We start from the raw sequence: 22,966 nt of genomic DNA, 5'->3' as shown, positions 1-22,966 counted from the left end.
AGAAGAATTGAAACCACTGGAGGTTGACAGTGCATGGAAGAGACTAATTAGTGGTCTCTCTTCTGTAGGTAGTTGGTTTTCTAATATAGTTGGTTTTGTAGGTAGAATACTGATGCCAATATCGGGAGTAGCCCTACTGGTTCTAAGTATAATAATTTGGTGCAAGTTTTGCAGAAACACAAATCAATATACCGTAAATACAAAGGGAAAGAAAAGAAACTTCAATGAAATTGAGCTTGAGGAATTAAGGGCCCGATGTAGGTGGCAAATACCGGTCGGAAACGGCCGAATTCGGCCGTTTCCGATCGGTATTTGGCATCTTGAGATGTAGGGGGCCAGATTTTACAGATTCTGTAAATTTACCGAATCAGTAAATTTACAGAATCTGTAAAATACCGAATCGGTATTTTTACCGATTCGGTAATTCCCAGATGTAGGTGGGACTCTTCTGAGTCCCAAAGGCCCTACAAATTCGGTATTTTACCACCCAATCCAATTGGGTGTTAAAATACCGAATTCAGGTGTGCATGCACATGTGTGCATGCACACCTAGCCATGTGACAGACAGACATGCCCTTAGGGCATGTCTGTGTGCCACATGGCACACATGCCTATTTTTGGGGTTCCAGAGGGTGTCAAAGTGACACCCCCTGCACCCTTGCTAGAATCGGTATTTACCGATTCTGTAATTACAGAATCGGTATTGCCCATTGATTCCTATGGGCTTTAAGGCCCATAGGAATCAATGGGCAATACCGATTCGGTATTTACAGATTCGGTAAATACCGAATCTTAACGATTCGGTATTTACAGAATCTGTAATACCTACATCTCCCCCCTTCATATTTACCGACTCTTAAATACCGAATCAGTAAAATTCGGTATTTAAGAGTCGGTAAATATGAATTACCTACATCTGGCCCTAAATGAGGATTTATATGAGAAAATTAAAAATGTTCACATGAATAATAGGGAGAAACCTAAACGAGTGTTTGAAGAGATAGAGCTGAATAAATGTTGAAAGTTGGCATCTGTTTCTGTAATTTGTGATGATATAAAATATCATCAAAGAGGGGATTGATGGAGCAAGGTTTCACACGTAAAGAGACTTGCTCGGATTTAATCCTCTCAAAATAACACATAACGTATTAATAAACATGTTTTGTATTATTAACAATGCACCACACAACATTTCTAGTATCTAGGCTAAGCTTACCTATGTGCTTTTTTACTAACAGTAACTCGAGTGACCTAATATGGCCACCGCAATGTGGAAACCTTTCTGCGCATGCGTCTGTCACACTCACGTGACATGACGTACTATTTGCTTGGTAGGAAATTTTTTCTTCTGCGCACTAGAACTAAAGATGGCTGCTGTATGTTTTCACATGCTAATGCTTGCATCGCTACTCCAACTAAATTGTTTGTTCTGCTTAATTCCTAACGCAATAGTTAAAATAAAGCAAATGGGAATAGAGTTGAGATAAGTGGTATACAGTGCATTCACTTATTCTTTGTTCTAATACTGTTTCTCTTCTACTTTGCTATTAGCTCGTATTTGGGCCTGATGTAATCTTGCTGCACTCCATTATGAAAGATTTGAGTCTAAGCACAAGAGTCCAAGAATCCTTGAGTCATGACATTGAATCCATGCCAGTGACAGTCTTGCCTGCAATGCACCTGGGAACACAACCCCATGAACTCTCCAGAGGAAGAGAATAATATAAAATGTTAATACGTCGTACTCCTTTTGCTACATCCATTGCCAGGAGGAATAAAAGTGCATGGGAAAATAAAATTATGGGAGGGAACGTTAATTTAAATACTGAATATAAGTGACCTCATATTAATATGGTGTGATGACCTATCCTTGCCTTTTTGACCAATCAAATTGAGGGAATACACAAATTCGCAACACTGGGGGGTGGTACACTGCCCTGGAAAATGGTATATCTAAGGTAGGCTTAGCTAGTTAGATTGTCCGACTTGTCCGAATAGCTGACCTGTCACTGACCCAGTGCACTCAATAGGTGACCGAGAGCAGAGGTGCTGGCGGAGCACTCTGTCAGAAGAATCGATACCCCAATCGGGGTTCTGGGAAGGAGTTCGATAACCCAATCGGGGTCCAACTGTTAGCTGCAGAGAGGTTTGCGACTCTGGCGTTGCACTTTAGCTGTGGGTGCCGGTTCTAACCTGTGTTGGTCCTCTCCTGATCCAATTTGGCCCTTACGTATCCTAATTCTGGTCAGCACCTGTTCTATCTGCTATCACCTGAACTATCGGGGTTCTGTCCTTTATCCCAGCCTGTGACCAGGGTTGGTCTTCACACTATACTAGGTAATTATAAACTAAATGTAGGAGTTGTTAGTGTTTGTAGATGAAGTTGTCAGAAGTAAATCCACAGTTATTTGAGTCCAAAGTCCAATCAAGACCCTCCATCCAATGTAGAGAGTTCAGTGAGAGTCAACAAAGTGAACGCTTGGCACACAATGGAGGGTATCAGGAATAGGTTTTCACTTTCTGGGGGTGATGCATAGCCATCGTTCTCTCATGTTGTCTTCTTCGGTGAACAACCCTTTTTCTCTTTCTCGGGGGGACCCTCAGTTGCAGCCAAGGTCGGAGGTGCAGGGGGCACTCCACCAGCATCCACATCACTCCCTGTGGCAGGTGCAGATTTTGATATACGTAATGTTGTGGGCACACAGGGAGGTGTGGACATGTTGGTGGCAATCTGGCAGAGGCAGGTGAGACTGTCCCTGTGAGCCGCTGTCAGGTCTTCATTTTTGAAAGGTATTCCTCCACTTTAGCATAATGGGCTGCCTTCTGTTCTTGCATGGTCCTGAGAATCCCAACTACCTGGCCAAAATCCCCTGTGCAACCCTCATATGCATGGAGCATTCGGGATAGGTGTGGGTCATGTGCAGCATCAGTACCAACTGCATGTTGGCTCAGGTCCCATGGCCCCTCCCACCACCCCATCCCACCTGACCAGGACCAGTTGGGGGTGGCATAGTCACCACGGAGCCTCCTTCATCGTTGACAGTGCTGGTGTTCTCCGTCGAATCCAGATTACCCAGTGTTACTGTGCTTTCAGTGTTGGCTCGGGCTGGTGAGTCTGAGAGGCTAGGCATCAGCTGTGTGTTGGCTGCTGAGGTGGGAGTGGCCACAGAGGATGCTGGTGTTACTGCTGCTGGTGGTATGGTCAGTGCCACACCTGAAGGGCCAGGTAGTTCGTCGTCGTCCAAAGTATGTTGAGAGACCTCAGTGCCGGAGTGCTCAGGGTTGACCAGAGCCTGGGACTGACTGTCCAGGTTTGCGGTCAAGGTGTTCCCAGCTTGCCTTGTGGGTGCATGAAAGACACAATGATTGTTGTGACTGTCTACAGCCCCTCAGATCATTACCATAACAGTGTCTACTGAAGCTAAGGATTACTTGATGTCTAGAGATTTCCCCCTCCCAGCAAGGTGGAGGAGTGTTGCCAAAGGCCACATCTCCCATCATATCCTGTCCTCAACTCACCTTCCCAGCCAGCCCAGACAGCACACCTGGGACCATGCTGTCCCTGATGTTGAGAAGAAAAGTACTGTGAAGATGGCTGACACTGTGGACTGGTGTGCAGAGCACAAGGTCATGATGGTAGTTGTGAGCAGAAGCAAACAACAGGTCCCTGTGTCAGCCATCTTTAATGTACACTTTACCCATTGTCAGGACATCAAACTCTATGATAGCCTGGTTGGGCTGGTTGGGCTTGGTGGGAGGAGGACTGTCTGCACTGAGTATGTCTACCATCATGCCCTGTCCTCCACACACCTTCCCAGCCAGTCTAAACAGCACACGTGTGACTATGCTGTCCCCACAAGTGAATGGACATGCACTTGCAAGATGTCTGACTGTGGGACCTGTTGTTTGCTTCTGCCCACAACTCCCATCCTGGCCATGTGCTCCCCACACCATTCCCCAGTGTCAGCTACCTAGCAAGTACATTCACATTCAGTCTCAGGGACAGCATAGTCCCAGGTGGGCTGTTTGGGCTGGGAGGGAAAGTGTGTTGAATCAGGCCTATACGGGCATGTCCAAATGTAACAGTAGGGAAAGTGTTGGATAGCGTGTGGGTAAAAATTACTATTCCCACTCCAGTGAGTGCAACAGTAGGGAAAGTGTTGGATAGCGGGAGGGTAAAAATAACTATTCCCACTCCAGTGAATGCAACAGTAGGGGAAGTGTTGGATAGCGGGTGGGAATAATTTAATATTCCCACTCCACCAAGTGTAACAGATGGGAAAGTGTTGGATAGCGTAGGGGAATAATGTAGTATACCCACTCCTGCAATACAATTAACATTAATTCACAAGTAATTATTTATTCAAAATTAATTTACCTCCCACCATTTTCCCCTATAAACGCCACCTACAATTTTGTAAAATATTAATAAATTAACATATTTAATTAACAATTAATTAACTAATAACAATTAACAATAAAATTAATAACCATCAAATCTAAATTAAGTCACTCAGTTAACACTAAGAAATAACTTTTAATAAATATAATATAAAACTTATAAAAATTATATTAAAACTATATCACTTCCTACCCTACTGCCCTACCAACCCTCAACCCACTCCTAAAAAAAGTACACAATTAACAAATTAATTATTGATCATTAATAATTAAATACTAAATAATAATACAAATTAACACAATTAACACAATTGCCAATTAATTATTAATTGCTATTAATCAATTTACAAATAAATAATAATACATTAATTAACTCAATTAACAATATAAATTAATAAATACTAAATTATTAATTAATAAAAAATTGAATTAATTAATTTCAATTAAGTTACATCCCACCCTATTCCCCTATAAACCCACAACCCGCTACAGAATTAAATTACGCAAAAAGTAATTAATATATAATTAATTAATTCTAAATAATTCCTACAAAATATAATGTAATTAAATTACTTCCCACCCTATTCTCCTATAAACCCATAACCTGCTACTGAATTAAATTACGCAAAAATTAATTAACATAAAATTCATTACTTAAAAAAATTCAAACATACATTACAAAAGTAATACATACTTTTAACACATATACTAAAACTTGAAACACTAAAACAAATCGATATTTTTAACAACTATATTATGACTGTCGATATTACTAACTTCGATATTATGAAAAACGATATTTCTTACCTGCATTTTAATAGTCTGCACCACTATATTTTTGAAAGTCGATATTATGTCCACTCTATATTTAAAACTCGAGTCAGAGTAAGAATGAGTGCGAGTGAGGAAGAGTGCAAGATAGTGAATGAGAATGAATTACTACAAGTGAGAATGAATGATGGAGTGAGAAAGAGTGTGAGTGAGCGAATGTGAGTTAGAATGTGATTTTAATCGTGTTAGTCTGCCATTGACCATGACATGTAAAATATCTCCATTATGGCAGCAGCTCCTTGTATTTGATTATGCCTTTAATTGATGTGTATTCCTCGTTATCTACTAAAAACATTTACACTTTGGCTTACTTCTCTCACATTGTATGCATATTTATTTATGGTTAATAAATATAAAGAATACATTCCAAACGTATATGGTAAAGGTACTGAGCACACTAACAAAAGGCAACTTACATGATAGCTCTCCACTCCACGTGGTATTACAGAGCTCAATATTATGGTTTTATTTAATAGATAGATTCAGTTTGCAATAGGGCAACTCAACTGAAGTGGAAACGCCGTGAGAGCCTACTGCTGACCTATACAACCACTAAAATACAGCTGATATGTAACACTCATTTCGTATCTGAAGTTAAGTCACTTTCAACAACATTTTTGCAAACATATTCCTAATTTCATGAAAATGCAACTGACTGCAAAATAAATGACAATGTAGCAATATGAAAATGAGTGCTTCTTAGTACAGCAAACACTTAATGGTGATACAAATGTCAAGCATAAAGAAGGTGTGGGTTCTCATCTTCTAAAATGATGATGATTACATGGTTTTGGGAAATTATACGTATACTGTTATGGGGAAATATATAAGCAAGTGCAAAACTCAATTACTGCTATATTATGGACAATGTATGATACAACACATTTTTGTTTACTAAAAAGCTTTATCGAGCAGATATTGCATATATCACCGGAACGTCCCATTGCAAAATGTTCAAATGCTTGTGATATTTTCCTGAGGTTCAATAATTTGGTAGTAATTGAGCTAATAATCCTTCAGTTATTTTACAAACTAGTAACTTCAGCATCCCTTTTTAGGTTGGCATGATGGAGTACCTGTCGGCATACCAAATGTGAGCAACAGAAGAATTTATTTTTTAGAAGTACTAATGAAGTACTAAAGAGTCTTAGGCTCTGCCTACATGTCGGTTTCCTTCAATGCAACATTTGATTGGGCAGGCGTTGTGTTGGTTTCCTAGCAAAAGAGCATTTAATAAGGCTGTTTGTACTGCACTTTTACCTCAATACAGCAGAACTAAGTTGGTTATGTTGGCAAACAAATGATCAAGGCTTTAGGGCTGATCTGTTTATTATGACAAGCACATGTTAAAGTCCATAGGAGTTTGAGAGTGGGCTGTTAGCGTTATGTTTCAAAGTCTGCAGAGAGGTATGCTGTGACATGGAATCTCATAGAATACCATAGTGGGCAAGGGTTTTGGTGTTCAGTACTCCTTCTGACAAGCCCTGGGGATAGAAGATTTGCACCGTGAAGAAAATATTTTGTTTTGACAGCTATAATTTGTATACATTTTTAATTATATGACCATATCCCTAATGGCTGCCTTGAAGGAAAGCCTATGCTCAATACAGTAGGCCTGAGTTGTTCAAGGTGAGAAGTCAATTATAAATACCACAGGTCTGCTTTATTTACTGGCAAAGGCTATGTTGATGTCATTGACTTGTTTATTATGAACACTTATGACAAAGGCAGTAACCCAGGCTTATTTATTGTGATAGGCATATGTTAAAGGCAATAGGTCTTTAACAGTGAATTGTTATCACATTCTGTCACAGGCTGTAGACAGGTATTTTGTTACATGAAGTCTTACAGATTACTGCAGCAGGTAAAGCTGTTTAGAGTGTTGGTCACCATCTCTGAAAAACCTTTGGGGTTGAAGGTTACCAATACGATGATCCCTGTTAGCCCCTTTTGAGAGGCTTCAAATTTTTTTGCACACTGTAATTGTGTCAATATTTCCAATTTTATAACTTTTTGCATGATGGTTGCCACCTTTAGTTTGCCATGGAGTCAAGCCAATGATACAGGCAAAAGTCCCTATTAGTTCACTGGGAAACATATGTCAGATACCATAGATTTGACTTGTATATTATCAAAAGTTACAACAAAGCCAGTGGGCCTAACTTACTTACTGTGAATAGTAGTTTGTAACAGCAATAGGCCTTTAGGGCTGGATTGTATTACACTGTTCTAAAGTCCTTAGGCAGGTATTTTGTAATGTGGAATTTCACAGATTACCATAGAAGGCAATGGCTTTGGTTTTCGTGGCCCATTCATTCAAACAATGTCGGTAGAAGAAATGCACTCTGAAAAGGTTTTTCAGGAGAGATTTTATATTATTTTTACAACTGCAGTTTTAAATAGATTTTGCAATTTTACTATGGGCATATCTGATTGTTGCCCTGTGAGAATATTTATGTTCAATAAAGTAGGAAAGAGGCGATTATGGTGACAGGCCAACGATAATGGCTTTAGGCTTGATTCATAGGCCTGATTCATTCATTGAGAACATCTATTTCACAAGACTTAATTATGATCTCTTTATTATGAAGTGTAATGAAAAAGGCAGTAGGCCTGATTTATTTATTTTAAAATACATATGGTAAAGCCAATAGGCTTTTAAGTGTGGATTGCTCTTCCAGTATCTTAAAGCCTACAAACATGCATTTTGGTACATGAAACTCCACATATTTACTTTGTTGGCAATGCTTTTGGTGTTGATTACCCCCTATGACAAGCCCTACAGTAGAATATTTGTAATAACTCTTGCTAGAATACCTGCAGGAGGCCTGACTGACAGGCTTAGTATTCTGCTAGGTTCCTGTAATCAAAACACAGACACACAGATACAGACACACACAGGCACACATCCAGACTTTTTGTGTCAGCCCTTTTCTGCGACTGGTCTGGATGAGCGTAATTTCCACTCTGCTTCTACACATGAAAGCACGGGGAATGGGTTAGCTCAGTTTATCCTTTCTATGTCTTACCTGATCACATGTGCACATCAACCTGCAAATAAGTGTGCTTCAGTACCAGGTCTGGTGGAGTAGTCCTTTAGTTTTACATTTTCTCCTTTTATTGGAACACTTTCATTTCTTCCTCTCCTTCTCTTCTCTTCAGGTTCATATTAAGAGCATATTATAACACCCCTAGACAGTGATATCAAGCCACTTTCTTGCCATTAGTTTTATGTGCAGCACACCACATCCTGTGCATCGATCACGGAATGGTGTTGTTCACAGCATATCAATGTTTTACCATTCCAAGATGGCCAGCCACTGCTATGGTTAATTTTATTTGGTGCTTCAAGCATATGCCTGTCATGGTAAGCAACAGTAGACCTGCCAACCTTTTTATTTTACTATGTGAATGTCCGCAGAGAAGGGGTTTTGGTTTTCACAGGTGGGCAAGGCGATGGAGGGTAGCGCTTTGGGCATCCTACTCTGCCTAAAACGCCACAGCTACTATCCCCCACAGCAATTAGAAACTCATCGTGTGCCACCCTATGTCCTCTGAAGGTTTCAGTTGGAGCCCTCCTTTGCAGACCATTTACACCTGGGCTGCTAATCGCTTCGGGTAAGGGTTTTCAGCTCAATGTGTGATTATGCCTCTTCATAGTGAGGCTGTGAGATGAGGCATGCAGCTGTGTGTCCCACTGCAGGACCGTGCAAATTGGCAGACCTGAAACAGCATGTTTCCTTTTTAGGTCTCGCCCATGCAGCGCGCATGCGCTGCATAGGAAAGAGACCTCTTGAGATCGTTTCAGCTTTCCAGTTAAAAAACGTGCAGGTGTTGCATTTATTTTAAAGCAACGCGTGCACCTTTTGGCGATCTCCTCGCGGGAGTGAGCGGCTGGCATATGGCAGCAATTATCGTGGCGCCAGCTTCTCCCTCCCGCGAGTGAATCGCGCAGACCCCCTCCTCTCCCCCGCCCCCTGCTTTGAGGCGTGCGCGCTTGTTACTTTGTTTTGTTGGACTTGTAGTCTTTGTTTTACTACGGAAGAAGTAAAACGTACAAATCCCAGATTGCATAAGCAAGACCATCGACTGGATGACGTACTGGCGCATGAAAGTGGGGAACTGGACAGCTGTGAAGGAGCCGGGGTTGACTGACATTCCAGGAAAGCAGAGGCTTCGATAAATTTATGAGCTCCTCCGGGGTGAGTCGGAGAGCCAATTAATTTTTCGGTGTAATGATCCAAACTTCCGAAGAAAAGTGTATAGAAAAGACTTTTATAGCAGCATTTGCAGACCAGGCTATAAAGCCCTGACTACTCACCATGCTTCGTTAAGATATAACCGCTTAGATGAGCAGGCGGGGTTCCGGGATTTGGAAGGGGAAGCTGCAAAATTACTCCCTTCTAGACATTTTCCAATATTAATTAGCAAGGTGACATTTTAAACTCCGCACATATAATTTAAACACATCACTACCAGTCCCATAATGCCGTTAGGTTGGTTAGAACGCCATGGCTGACTGAAGATGTGCACGCGGAATGGCGGTACTTGACAGCCAGGCACAGTAAGACGCATGATTGGAAGCGGGCGGTGAGACGTGACTGACTGAGTGCAGTACGCCAACCGAAGTGTCCAGCCGTTAAAAAGTAAAGATTCAGTGACTGAGGTTTCTATGGCACGGGAGGCGAACTTCCTGTTTTATGATGAGTGGGTGGACCATGTCCAAAAAGACTGTGACTCTTTCAAGTTCAACAAGCGTCGCCTTAATGTGCCAGGTCCGCACGTAAAGGGCACTCTTTCTCTTCCGCAGCAGCCAATTGGCAGTCTGTCACGGGACACCTGCATTGTATTACGAGTACCACTCCTATGTCACTTATTGCCTCGTCAGGTATACTTAACATGTAAAATCCCTCTAGTGGCAGTGCTTAGAAGTGTGATGGAGTACAGGTGAGTGAGAATTTATTCCTATACCCAGGGCCACTGGAATTATGCGGCAGAGGAGAGCCAAATTGTGCGCCATAGTTGAGTAACTTATATGGCAAGAAAAGCAAAATTGTATGGCCTAATGCGCCACATTTTGTGGCAGTATTACTGTATTATTTTCTAATTTTTAGGTGGAAGTCTACCAGACAGCGCACCTGTCTAGTTTGCTACCCACATCTTGGGGACTTTTGGAAAGCTTTCCTGGGAATACATTCTGCCAATTGCTTACCATTGGCTTAGTGGTTTGTAACACATTTGCTTGCCTTCTATTTGCTGGCTTTATTTGTTTAAGGCTGTCCAGTTTGAGTTCATCCCTTCCCTTGCCCAAATTCCATTTACTGTATTCTTCCATTGGTATTGAATTCATGTAAACAGGACTCTAAATCTTGCTTTAACTTGTTTCTTTTTGGCGCTACGGAGTCGCGCGAGAACTCAGAACATGTCAGTTCAACTGATGACCTTATCGGTATTAAAATGTGTTGTTCGGAGGAACAGAGCGAGTAGCACATTTAAAAGGGAGAACAGCTTTCCGAAGTGCTGCAGAAAATCTTTGAGATCTTCTGTTATAGATTCCGGCAATTAATGAAATAAGTACCAATTACAACAGAGCGCATTGCTCTTGTCTTTAAAGTTGTATTGGTAATTGTAAGTGCATCTGGGCTGCGCCTTTCTGCTACTTCTGTGGACCGAAAGCTCTTGACTTTTTTGTAATAGCCCGCCTTTCTGCATGCGTCTTGGATTTGTCATCGATCGACTGCACTTCTGGGGATCTGATGTATTTTGTCAGAGTGGTGTGAACAACGTTTGGCAGGCAAAGCACAGAAGAAGGTGGCGTATCTCTTTACACCGTTCACTAGGAATCTGGCAGCTAATGAAGATACTGGTTTGGAATCTAGGCAGGGACCAGAAAGATGATGAGAGCCTTATCTTTTGATTTGTGACCTCCTAAATGTGTTTCACAGAATCTCTCTTTAGACAATATAAGGAGAAGGGTGGATTTGTATGGACAGCTATTGACTGAGTGAAAGTTGGCACTTGTGCGGACCTCTTGGCCTAAAATTCTGGTCCAAAAATATGGAGCATCTGTCATAAGCTTGTAAATTTAGTGAAGAACCTGGACTTTAAAACTGACACTGTACGAAAATTGACATCTTAGATCTATGTCGTCTCCTCAAAATATTTCTTCTGTAGCTGTTAGCATCATTTTGAACCTGGACTTTAAAACTGACACTGTTCGAAAATTGACATCTTAGATCTATGCCATCTGCTCAAACTATTTCTTCTGTAGCTGTTCGCATAATTTTGTTGGGCCTCACTTTTGAGGAATGTATTGCAAAGAACAGTGTCCCTAGTAATTCAGGGATCTGGGGGAATGATAGGCATACACTCAATAGTAAGTATGTCCTTTGTCCAGCCGGACAGGATTTTATTTTAGCAGGTTATAAACAATGGCACGAGGATTTTTTACACAGTGGGCAGAACCAGTGCCCCACAGAGGACAAGACAAGACAAACGAAATGATGGCAAAAACGAACAAGGCGGTCTGTGTACTTGTAATTAAGTGAGCAGACTTAATTATGTTTCAGAACACCATTGCATACATTTTTCACAATTTCTGTACATATGGTGCTAGTTTTGTCGACGACGTTTTGATGCCGAAACTTAGATAATTGGCATCATCTTCAGGACAGAGAAATACATTATGTTTGTCTTGAAATTAAATGACTGTAAATGACACTTTGCCTTTTAAGACTATACATAAATAACAAGGAGGAAAGAAAATAAGGAGGGAAAAGATAAAAATAAAAGTAAATGTCATGAGCTAGGCATGTATTAAAGTGGACCATACGTGACATGAAGGTGACAGAGGGCCCATTTAAAATGGCTGCTAGTGATGCCAGTGTGAAAAGGGTACCAAAGAGTGGGAATTTATACTAACAACAGACGGACTCGATGATACGCATTTACGATAGAAAGGGTTGGTGACCAGACCCTGGAAACTGTATGCATTCAGGAGAGTCATAAAAACATGGCACGAAATAAAATGTGACTTACTGCGCAGTGATAGGGCTGATAGCCGGAATTTCAGGACGGTGCATATGTTACAGATAAGGGCGGTGCATAAATGTGACAGAGAACTTTATAGCAGTATAACGTGTGGCATAAACACGGCACAGTGGTGAATGATAGAGAATCAGCCACATTAGTAGTGAACTCGCTGGGGGAGAGAAACCGAGTCCAGAAATCGCGGGGCAAAATTTGAAGTGACATAGACCTTTATAACAGTATAACTTGTGACATAGATACGGCTCAGTGGTAATGGATTGATTGGCACGCGCGGATATAGTGGTGGGGAATCAGCCGCACTAGTGGTGAAACCGCGGGGGAGACCGGGTGCAGGAGTAGTGGGACAATAAGGCTGGAGTTACCAAGTTTGCATAGTCCGATGGCTGTACTTTCAAGGAGGGGAATGGTTTCTGTATTTCCATGGAAGCGATCAGAGTGCTCAAAATGCTACCTGCCGAGGGAAGGAGGTGATTAGATGAGAGCGTTGAGGTCCGGGGATTAATTAAAACAGTACCATGCGCTCAAAGTATAGTTACCAAACCAGGGCGGGGCGCCTCTTCATAGGAGACCGTGCCGATCGTGTCTCACTAAAGGAAAACAACAGGAGGGGGAAAGGGTAAGGGGAGGCTTCTTCGAACTTAATGCAAGAAGGGATGGGCGAGCTAACAGTTGAGGAATGGCATTCTGCAGGCACTGTCATTACGGACTTGCAGATGGAGTACAATATTGGGGTGTACCTTGGTCTGGATAAGGGCCTCTATTGGTCCTTCAGGTGCTATAGAACTCTGCAGCTCAAATTGTGGTGGCTGCTCACAAATGATTTCAGGAAACTCCTTTTCTGCACATACTCCTCTGATTTGGTATCATAGCTTAAATTTGGTTTAATGTATGGTGGATTGCTCATAAGGTGTTTGAACACCAGACTTACAAGTTATACCACCAGGTTTACCTTGCACTCCTCTATGACCAGGATTTACCTTTTGGTGTTGCATTTTGAGTGACCAAAGATGGGATGGTGAGCCTTTTGATTGTTAAACGATTTGTATTGGGTTTTATCAAATGTAGCAATTGTTGCAGGATACTACATTAATACATTATCTACGGAATATGATAGGTAGCGATTGTAGCAGGATGAGACAATAATGAATTATTAAATGTAAGCATTACCATTTGTAGCAGGATGATACATTAACAAATTACAGGAGCGAATTGCACTGACACACTGAAGAATGAGGCGGGCCCAATGAATTAGGTTACAAAACTTGGAAAATAGTTGTGGCTATTTTCCTTTAAAGTCTTTATCCTCCGCTTTGTTTGGACTAGTCATTTTTGCTTCTCAATGCAGTTGTAAATGTGGTTACTTTTCTGATCTGGAAAACTTAAAAGTGACTTGTGGTTTGCTTGAATAATTTACAGCCACTGGTAATTACACTGGGTCAATATGTAGTCCATTATTTTGTCCACCATGCTACCTCAAACTGGAACCAGCCATATGCAAATCAGCCTTGGCTCTGCTCCAATAGGATCAGTCTAGTGCAAATTGCCAAGCCAGATCCTTTCTGACAGGAACACAAGCAACCCCCAGACTGATTTTGGACAAAAATAGGCTCCCCAGCTTTTCAAGATTATACTAATCGCAATTTTGCCTCAAAATCCTCGAATTCCCCCACTGCCTGCAATGTTAATTAAACCTGCTGCAAAAACAGAAGAAACAGTCACCGGTGTGGTATTTTTTTAATTGCTTTTCTTTTCTTTGTTATTTTGTGAAAATGCTGCCTGGCAAGAGAGCAAGAAAAGAAAAACTCCATAGGGAGATTTATTTTTCTTTATTAGACTGGAGCATTACTTCTGAACTGCTCCGTTCCATTTGGCCTTCCACCTGCCCCCAGGACGTCCAGGCGGGCAGAGATTATCACAGCGGGTAAATTCACTGAGCTGACGGGGATGACTTGGCCAAACATGCCCTGTCATTCACCCCGGGCCCTACATGAATTATGAAAGAGGACAGTGAGACCTTTAAGTTAGTCCTTTCTTTATTCGTTTAGTTAATCATATCTCGGCAACTGTATTTGATATCCTGCACTTATACAACCAAACTACATTAAATAACTGAAAAACACAGTTTGCCATGTACAAAAAGTTAATCTGTAAATCTATTGTCAAGACATCCCTCCTGTTTAGTCCTCATTTATGGGCTATGTAGCCTAAATTGAATAATATCCCATCACCTACACTAACCCTCTTCTACACCTATACTACCCCACTACTACACATCTTCTACATATCTACTCCTTTACTATCCCTCTACCACTCTACTACCCCTCCTCAAACACTCTACTATCGCTCTACTCCTCATCTACCCTTCTAACCCTATACACATCTAATACCCCTCTACCTCTTTACTACCCTTCTATCCCTCTAATACCCCTCTACTAACCCTATAGCCCTCTACTATCCCTCTTCTACCCCTCTACTAATGCTATAACCCTCTACCCTTATACCCTCTTCTACCCCTCTACCCTTTTACTACAACCATATAATTACAGATAGCACTGTCTACCCTTCTACCCACATAAACAGATACCCATCTATCATCCCTCTAATAACACTCTGGTATCCCTCTAACCTTTCACACTACTAAGCCTTTAATACCCCTCTTCCTCCCCGCTAACACTCTACTACAACTCTACCTTTGTCCTACCCCTCTAACACTATAAACATATACTCTTTAATAATACTGAGTTTGTTTACTTTATTTACTTTAGTACACCCCTAGGGATCAATATAGATTATGGTAATTTACTATATGCTATTAAGTGTGAGTTATATGTTTTACCCTCTAGCCTCATAAACAGACTAGTAGGGTATGTTTAAAATAAATACATATTTTTGTACAACGCAATTATACAAGTCTCCTTTTAATTGGTAACTCATAAGATTACATACTATTAAAATTGTAATGCATTACATTGCTTTGCAAATTAAACAGAAGGCAGATCTCCATAGCTACCGCTACGGCACTTTTCAATAAAGGTTGTATAGAACCTATCACCTACATTCAACTACCACTCTACTACCACTCTTCAAAACCTACACTAACCCTCTTCTACACCTATACTACCCCACTTCTACAAATCTACTCCTTTACTACCCCTCTACCACTCTAACACTCTACTACCCCTCCTCAAACACTCTACTATCGCTCTACCCATCTTATACCCCTCATCTACACTTCTAACCCTATACCCATCTAATACCCATCTACCTCTTTACTACCCTTCTAGCCCTCTAATACCCCTCTACTAACCCTATAGCCCTCTACTATCCCTCTTCTACCCCTCTACTAACGCTATAACCCTCTACCCTTCTACCCTTTTCTACTACTATACTACCACTCTACCACAACCATATAATTAGATAACACATATTAATAAAACAATAAATGCCACAGACACTACACATAATACAACTTACTACAAAAAAACTTCTTATGAAAAATCACGTTCCAAAAAGCGAGACCTATTGGCTATGCCAATGCTTGTTTAGGTTGAGCCCACAGCCCACATGCGCTGACTGCAAGATTTGCTGTAGTCAATAAAAGACTTTGCTCCCGCCTCCTGCTTCTGACTGGTTAAATCCAGTGTCTCACTTATTTGCTGCATCTTAACTGGTTTAGGCAGCGATACCTCCCTTCCGTTTTTCTTCACAAGAGCACTGGCCAGCTACTGTTTTCTTATGCTTACATTGCTTTTGTGTTCTTTTGGGAGACCTCTTTTTGCTTTTGCGCTCATTAACTTTTCGCCTGTGGCCTCGCTCAATCCGTCTCTCCCACAGGAGCCCGCTTCTATTTTTAAAATGGTGTATGGCGGTCCAGGCTATTAAATTAAATTAAATTAAAATTAAATTATTAAATTAAATTAGGCTGCACGTGCACTTACACTCAGGGCGGCAGCAGACTATGATTACATGCGGGTGTCTGTGTCGCCCCCTTAGCTACTTACTTATTTTGTGCATCGGGAGCGAGTAATTGGGTGAGTCACATGTGATAATTTACTGCCCAGAGAGAACCGGGGCCGGCAACGGCCCCGCTGCAGGGCACCGGCCACCCCACTCCCCCCGCCTGCTCTCCGTGGAGGGTACTTCCTCTACTAGGTCCGCCCCAACCACAAGCATCCTAGTACACATAGTCTCATGACACTATACTGTTGTCATCACGAACAGCACCAAAACGCTTCCCGTGTTATTAAATCCTTTATTTGATACTTAATTAAAACTATTCAAATATAGTTGAATCCAACAGTTCATTCATAAAAAAGAATGCCATTGAGACTAAATATATCCAGGGCCACTGGAAAAATGCAGCAAAAGTGGATCAAATTGTGCAGCAGGGTTGAGTAACTTATGTGGCAAGAAAAGTGTGTGTTTAAGCACCGCTTGCAGGTTTTCAAAACACAGAAATAAAAGGCATTACCATTTACAATGCAAATAGCTCAAAGTCTTGCAAATGCGAGACCTACTGCATTGGAAATGCTTGTTTCTACTTGCATTCTTTTATTTATCTTGCATATGTTTATGTGTTTTATTGTTTATCTGTAAATAGGAAAATGCAAGAATGAGCCAGTGCATCGATAAACAGAAGCATAAATGCAAAGTTGAGGGTAAGAAGGCATATATGTTAACTTACGGAGTGCCTAAACCAATGAGTGACTGAAAAGGCATTTTCATTTAAAGGCTGAGTCTATTGGCATTACCAATGCTTGTTTTGAAGCATGCCTAGGGTCTTTATTTGGCACTCACCTTCTGCTTCCTCCATCTTCCTTATCTCCTTAAGCACAGGCTGTATGTTGAGGTAGAACCTGTGGCTGTTACTGAGCAACTGCAGCAGATGTTGCGACCTGAAAGGACAACCAGTGTAGTAAACAAGTTTTTTGGCAGAGGGTAACCCGTCGGGCCGAATCTCAAAATTCTTCCCCTGAAAAGAAATAAAAGCTGTATATGAGTGTGAAAGGCTTTAGCTGTCTTTTCAATATCAATCACAGTTGTAAGTATCCCCCTTTTATAGCCTGATTCAGCCTGTGGCGGATTTCCTGCCCATGTCATATAACAATTGCAAGTCAATTCTTTCTGTCTCCAACCACAAACCTCAACCAAAATGTGTGCTTCTTTTCTTCTTGCGGATGTAATGCTTATCAATCGTTATGCTTGGCCTGATGTATTTTGCACATTGAAGCCATGAGACCACTGCATACATTTGTCACTTTTTCCTTTTATTTTGGCAAAACAAAATTTGTGAACTGATAGTTATTTTAATAAAGTAATCAATAAACATAGCATGCCATTTAGAATGATGGAAACAAATTCATTTTTTAAGTAATTAAAACAAGCATTTGCAATGAAATAGGTCTCACGATTGCGAGATTATGAGCTATTGGCATTGTAAAAGACTATCAGCCTGATTCATCAAAGACCCGTTTTGCGAGTCTTTAATAGCGATTCATAAGGAATCGCTATTACAGACTCGCAAAACGGGATTCATGTAGGAATCGCAAAATTAAATGCGATTCCTACACATTCCTTATTTGCGATTAGCAAATTGCTAATCGCAAATAAGGAATGACTCCCCATTCATTCCTATGGGCCAAAAGGCCCATAGGAATGAATGGTGAGTATTCCTTATTTGCGATTAGCAATTTGCTAATCGCAAATAAGATAGCGATTTGAAGGGTTCCAGGGGTGTCCAAAGGACACCCTGTAGCACCCCTTAAATGCACATTTCAACAGGTGTTGCGCACACACATGTCCAAAGGACATGTGTGTGTGTAACATGCAACTTAGAAAAATGCTTTTAAAAGCATTTTTCTAAGTTTTCGCTATTTACCACGAGGTTTGACCTCGCGGTAAATAGCGGCCCAAAATTGCTCATTCGCAATTTTTAAATGTTTCAAGAATAGCATTTAAGGAATCTCTAATAGAGATTCCTTAAATGCTATTCCTCGCAAATTTGCGAATTCTTAAATAGCGAATTTTGCATTTGGGATGATGAATCCCAAATGCAAAAATTGCACTCGCAAAGGGCCAGATTCTCAGAATCTGGCCCTTTGCGAGCGCAATTCAGCTTGATGAATCAGGCTGAATGCCTTTTATTTATGTGTTTAAAAAACACCTGCAATAATGAAAGGCATTGTCATTTACAATACCAATAGGAGAAATTTTATAAAATGTGAGACCTATTGCATTGCAAATGATTGCTGTTTACAAGCACCCCATGCTGTGCTTTCATGTTAATAGATGCCTGGCCCCTATCTTTAGACATATAAAGAAAGGTCCGCGGCCGATATTCAAGTGAAAGCGCTGTATGAGGTGCTTTTTTTTGTAAAAGCGCCCTTTGAAAGCGAACACGGCATGCTGAATGTGCTGAATTTTGCAAGAAAGCATGTCGTGCCTGCAGTAGGAGAAACGCATTTAAGAAAATTGTGCTTACAGACTGTATAAGATGTACCGTGTAACAAACGAAGTAAGAGGGCCAGTCCCTATGGGAGTTTACAAATTAAGACAAGGCGGTACTAAGGAGTGACTAACCAGCCTATTAACTAATTAGAAGCCAGCATTAACGAAGGACAATGACACAAGTCAGTGAAAAACATAGGCGGAGAGTGGGCGGGGCTTCATAACCATACTCGAATACAGCGTGTCTAGCAGAGCAGCGCATGTTCTGCAAAATTGTAAAATTGATACTTGTATAGCGCACTACTCACCCGCAAGTGTCTCAAGGCGCTTGTACGAATACCGCTGTGGAACCCATCCTGGCTTTCCCTGTGAGGCGTCCACTCCTGGGCACCCCCAAGGTGGAGGCCAGGCATCCTTAGCATTGTGGGGATTAAGCAAGCTATTGCCCAGAGTTGCAGAGTGGGACTCCATGATTGGAACTGGCACCGAGGCAAGAATTATCAGGTCTGTGGAATTTTTGAGCCCAAGACCCGCCGAGGCGGGGAATTGAACCCTGGTCCCAGGCTAGACCTCTGCATCTGGGTCTGCCGCTCTAACCATTGAGCCACACTTCTGCCCAGGCTCAACCTAAAAAGGGATTACTTGTGTGTAGCACACTGTGAAGCTTGGCAAATGTGTACATACAAAGAGTAAAGGACAAACTAAACTGGATTTGTGTTCTCCTAAACATCTAATATATGCTGATACTGTTTGTTAATGTCAAAACAAGCAAATAAACAATACCATGGTAAATGTTTGGATCCAAAATGTGGATTTAAAAAGTAAAACAACATTAATTGGGAAACATTACATGTACAGGTAAGTAAGTATACATGAAAAAGGTACTGGAGCAAGCATGCTGTGCTGGTGTTCTCATAGTTATCCCTTTAGATTATACATAGCCGGTTCAGGGGGTTTAGTGGGCTGATGTGTCAACTGTGGCCTGTGTTTGACCTCATGACCACATGGCCACATGTTCAATTCCCAGCGAGTCCACTCAACCTTTGATCCTTCTGAGGTTGATAAAACGAGTACCATTGAGTTGGGTAACAATAAACATCTGTTATTCAGTGCCAAGACACCCTTTGTGGTGAATGTGCGCTTTACAAATACACATATTATGTTATATGTAGATCTTTAGGACCTTTAGGACCTCGCACACTGTGTATTTTTGAGCGCTCCTAATATGCTTTATATGCAACCACAAGAGGCACAACCCCAGTGAACAGAGTTAAATGTGTTGAGTGCAGTGAATAGAGCAAAGGGTGCTGAGTGCAGTCACTGGTTATCAGAATCCTAATCTGAATAGCAAGGATTCGACAGAGTTTATTTTCATTCAGTTATCCCCTTATCTGAATAGCAAGGTATTTGACAGGGTATATTTCCATTCAGTAATCCCTCCGTATGCCATGCCTTCTGTCTTTTGAATATGTCTCTTAACAGATTATTTTATATGTTGGAAGCCACCTTAATTTAGGATTTGTCTTCTTTTGGTAGATTCATCTTATCTCTGCAAGGGATCTTTTGACCCACAGTTGAACATCAAGGCCCGTACGTGGACGTTTGGCTGAACTTCTCACCCTATTCTGTAAGCGCTATCCTAGGAACAGAATAGAGATTTATTATCCCAGCCTTTTTGAACAGTTATTAATTTGATTCTGTGTCTTCTTTGCAGTTTAAAGCACACCTGAGTCCATCCCCATTGACCGCCCAGGAGTATTCATGCGGTGGAATGATTAGGTAATCTTTTCCCTTGATTGTGAAGCATTCACTATCTACCTTTTAAATCACACACCCCTAACACAGAGTATCCAATTGCCTCTAGGTGCTCCTTGTTCACGGAGTCCAGATGAAGACCCCATGCTAAGGATTGATTCACCTTGAACATCTAAGGGGTTGAAACGTTGACTACTACTACTGCACAAACCCCGACGACTCTAATTCATTATCGGTGTCCATGCATTGCTATGTGGTATAACTGGAACAATTGACCTGTGTAAGGCCGGATTGGTCCTACTATGTGAACCGGATGTGTATATGTCACATCACCTTTTCCTTTTCCACTGTAGGAAGGTGGATATTTTACTATATGGTTACCCCAACTTTTTGCCTAGTGTTTAGCTGGTTTTTTACTTACTTGGCCTGGGATCCTGCTATGCAGGGCCCCAGGCTATCTGCTCTCTCTGTAAAATGGACTCCATGTACTTTAGGTACATATCTAATTGGATTTTGGGTCACCTTGTGAGCCCCTGTATAGTGTACCATAGGTACCCAGGGCATAGGTGCATCCAAGGCCTACCAGGGGCTGCAGCATGAATTATGCCACCCCTGCCTGGCCATACAAACTGACACCACAGGCTGAACACTCAGTGTGGGCAAGGTGGCTTGGGCTTGCTTAGATATAGTATTCCTATATCTACCCTTATATATAGACACATATACACCTATAAGTCACTCCTATGGCAGGCCTTGACAATCCTGAAGTCAGAGTGCTTGGTTTTATGTGAGATGGTGCTCTAGCATGAGCTTAGCCTGTCTGCAGCTTTCGGAACCATGTCCTTATAGCTGTCTATGATATAGCCATACCATATACTCTCAAGTGCACTATAATCCTCGCAGGTAATGCTAACTCTGGTTTGGCCTTATCAAAACATGTCGTGTAAGGTGTCAAACACTTTGGAATACTACCCCCCCCCGCCAGTCCTGGCGGCGGGGGTAACATTCCATCCTTCTAGAGGGAGAAGACATGTAGTTACTGCTTTACCCGGTTAAAGTTAAACAGAGCCTCAGATTCACAAAACGGATGCTGCTGCCACAGACACGAATCTGACCTCCTGCTGCTGCACGAAACTCTGGCAGGGGAGGCCTGGACAATAGGTTTCCTGTCGAGGGAGGTGCTGGCAACTCCCCAGACAGCCTGTAGTGGATTGGGGCAGGGTGGGTTCAATGGAAAGATGCTTTTCCAGAAACTGCCTGGGGCACACAAGGTGCTCCATGCATAGCCTGGTTCAAACCAGTTGCTGGGGCAATCCAGCTCCAGATCTGGTGCGAAACTGGACAAAGAGATAGCCTGGTTCAAACCAGTTGCTGGGGCAATCCAGCCCCAGCTCTGGCGCGAAACTGGACAAAGAGAAAGGGGTGTAACCACCCCCTTCTCAGGTTCCACCCATAGGACGGACCTAGCAGGTAATCCAGACCCTTAGTTTGGTATAAAGTTAGGAGCTGTGTCTAGAGACATTAGATTATCCTGGAAAGAAACTCTGAAATGAAACTCTTGGACCTTCGATGTTCCATATCGACTGGAAGAATTGAAGACATCTCCCTTGTGGTCAAGGAGTGACCACCCTGTGCAAACAGGCACCAACAGTAACTTGCCGGTTTGCTTTGTTGACACTCCCGCCGGAACCCAAAGACTCAGCGACTCAGGAACTGGACTTCCAGACTTTTTGGACTCCGATCCACATCCGCAGCAAAGCTGAGACCCGTGGTGGACACGAGAGACGTGGGACCGGACACCCTGGACTACTTGTTTTTTGCTAACCGTGCAGCTTCAGAGGTACCCTCAAAGTTGTGCATTGGGGTTTGAGAAGCCCCAGACCCGAGCAGCATTTGCACCGGAGCTCAGCCCTCCACACTCCACGAGTGCCACGTGGGACCCGCTCCTGCATTTCAGCTTGACGCTTCTTCCGGGTTGCTAGCCCATTGGCTAGTGAGCCCTATGAAGACGAATCTTTGAATCAATACTGCTTGCCTGGTTGCTCCAGTCTTGCTCCAGCATCCCATGCAAAGGAGAAGCTCCCCAGACCCTGCTGGTCTGAACAGAAGCCAATCTTCTAATCCTGTGTGGATTGCATTTGCCAAGTTTTGTTGGGTCCAATCCAGATACCGACACTGCCAACAACTAGATCCATCGTAGGACAGCTCGACTTCAGCTCCTGGTCATTGTCGACGCCTCCTGGACCTCGTGGCTGCGGAGGCAAGCTTCACCTCTTCACCTGATTGCATCTTGACATCGCCTGGTTCCTAACTGGATCCTTCCTGGTCACTGGCTAGTGACCCAGACTTTGCACCCTATGCTTCAAGGTTCTTCTCGACTCCGATCCACCCTTGGATCCATCCGGAAACTTTCGTCCTGGTCGCCTGCAGCACTTTCTTGCAGCTCTCCATAGGATTCAGCGACGAAACCCGACACGAAAAG

General features: G+C 42.2%; 1 protein-coding gene across 4 annotated transcripts in view; it reads right to left on the bottom strand.

The window, feature by feature from the left end:
• LOC147708329 (FERM domain-containing protein 6-like) overlaps positions 1-22,966 on the bottom strand; it is a 649,337-nt gene that overhangs the window by 137,605 nt on the left and 488,766 nt on the right. For all 4 annotated transcript variants that reach the window (XM_086927042.1, XM_086927044.1, XM_086927045.1 and 1 more), the window contains one exon: positions 17,080-17,254. In XM_086927042.1, coding sequence (XP_086783168.1) covers positions 17,080-17,254 — 175 coding nt within the window. The remainder of the gene's footprint in view (positions 1-17,079; positions 17,255-22,966) is intronic.

This window comes from Lissotriton vulgaris, chromosome 6 (genome assembly GCF_964263255.1).
Source record: "Lissotriton vulgaris chromosome 6, aLisVul1.2, whole genome shotgun sequence".
Taxonomy (NCBI): Eukaryota; Metazoa; Chordata; class Amphibia; order Caudata; family Salamandridae; genus Lissotriton; species Lissotriton vulgaris.
Note: the sequence above shows the minus strand (reverse complement) of the source record. Positions and strands in the feature narration are given on the sequence as shown.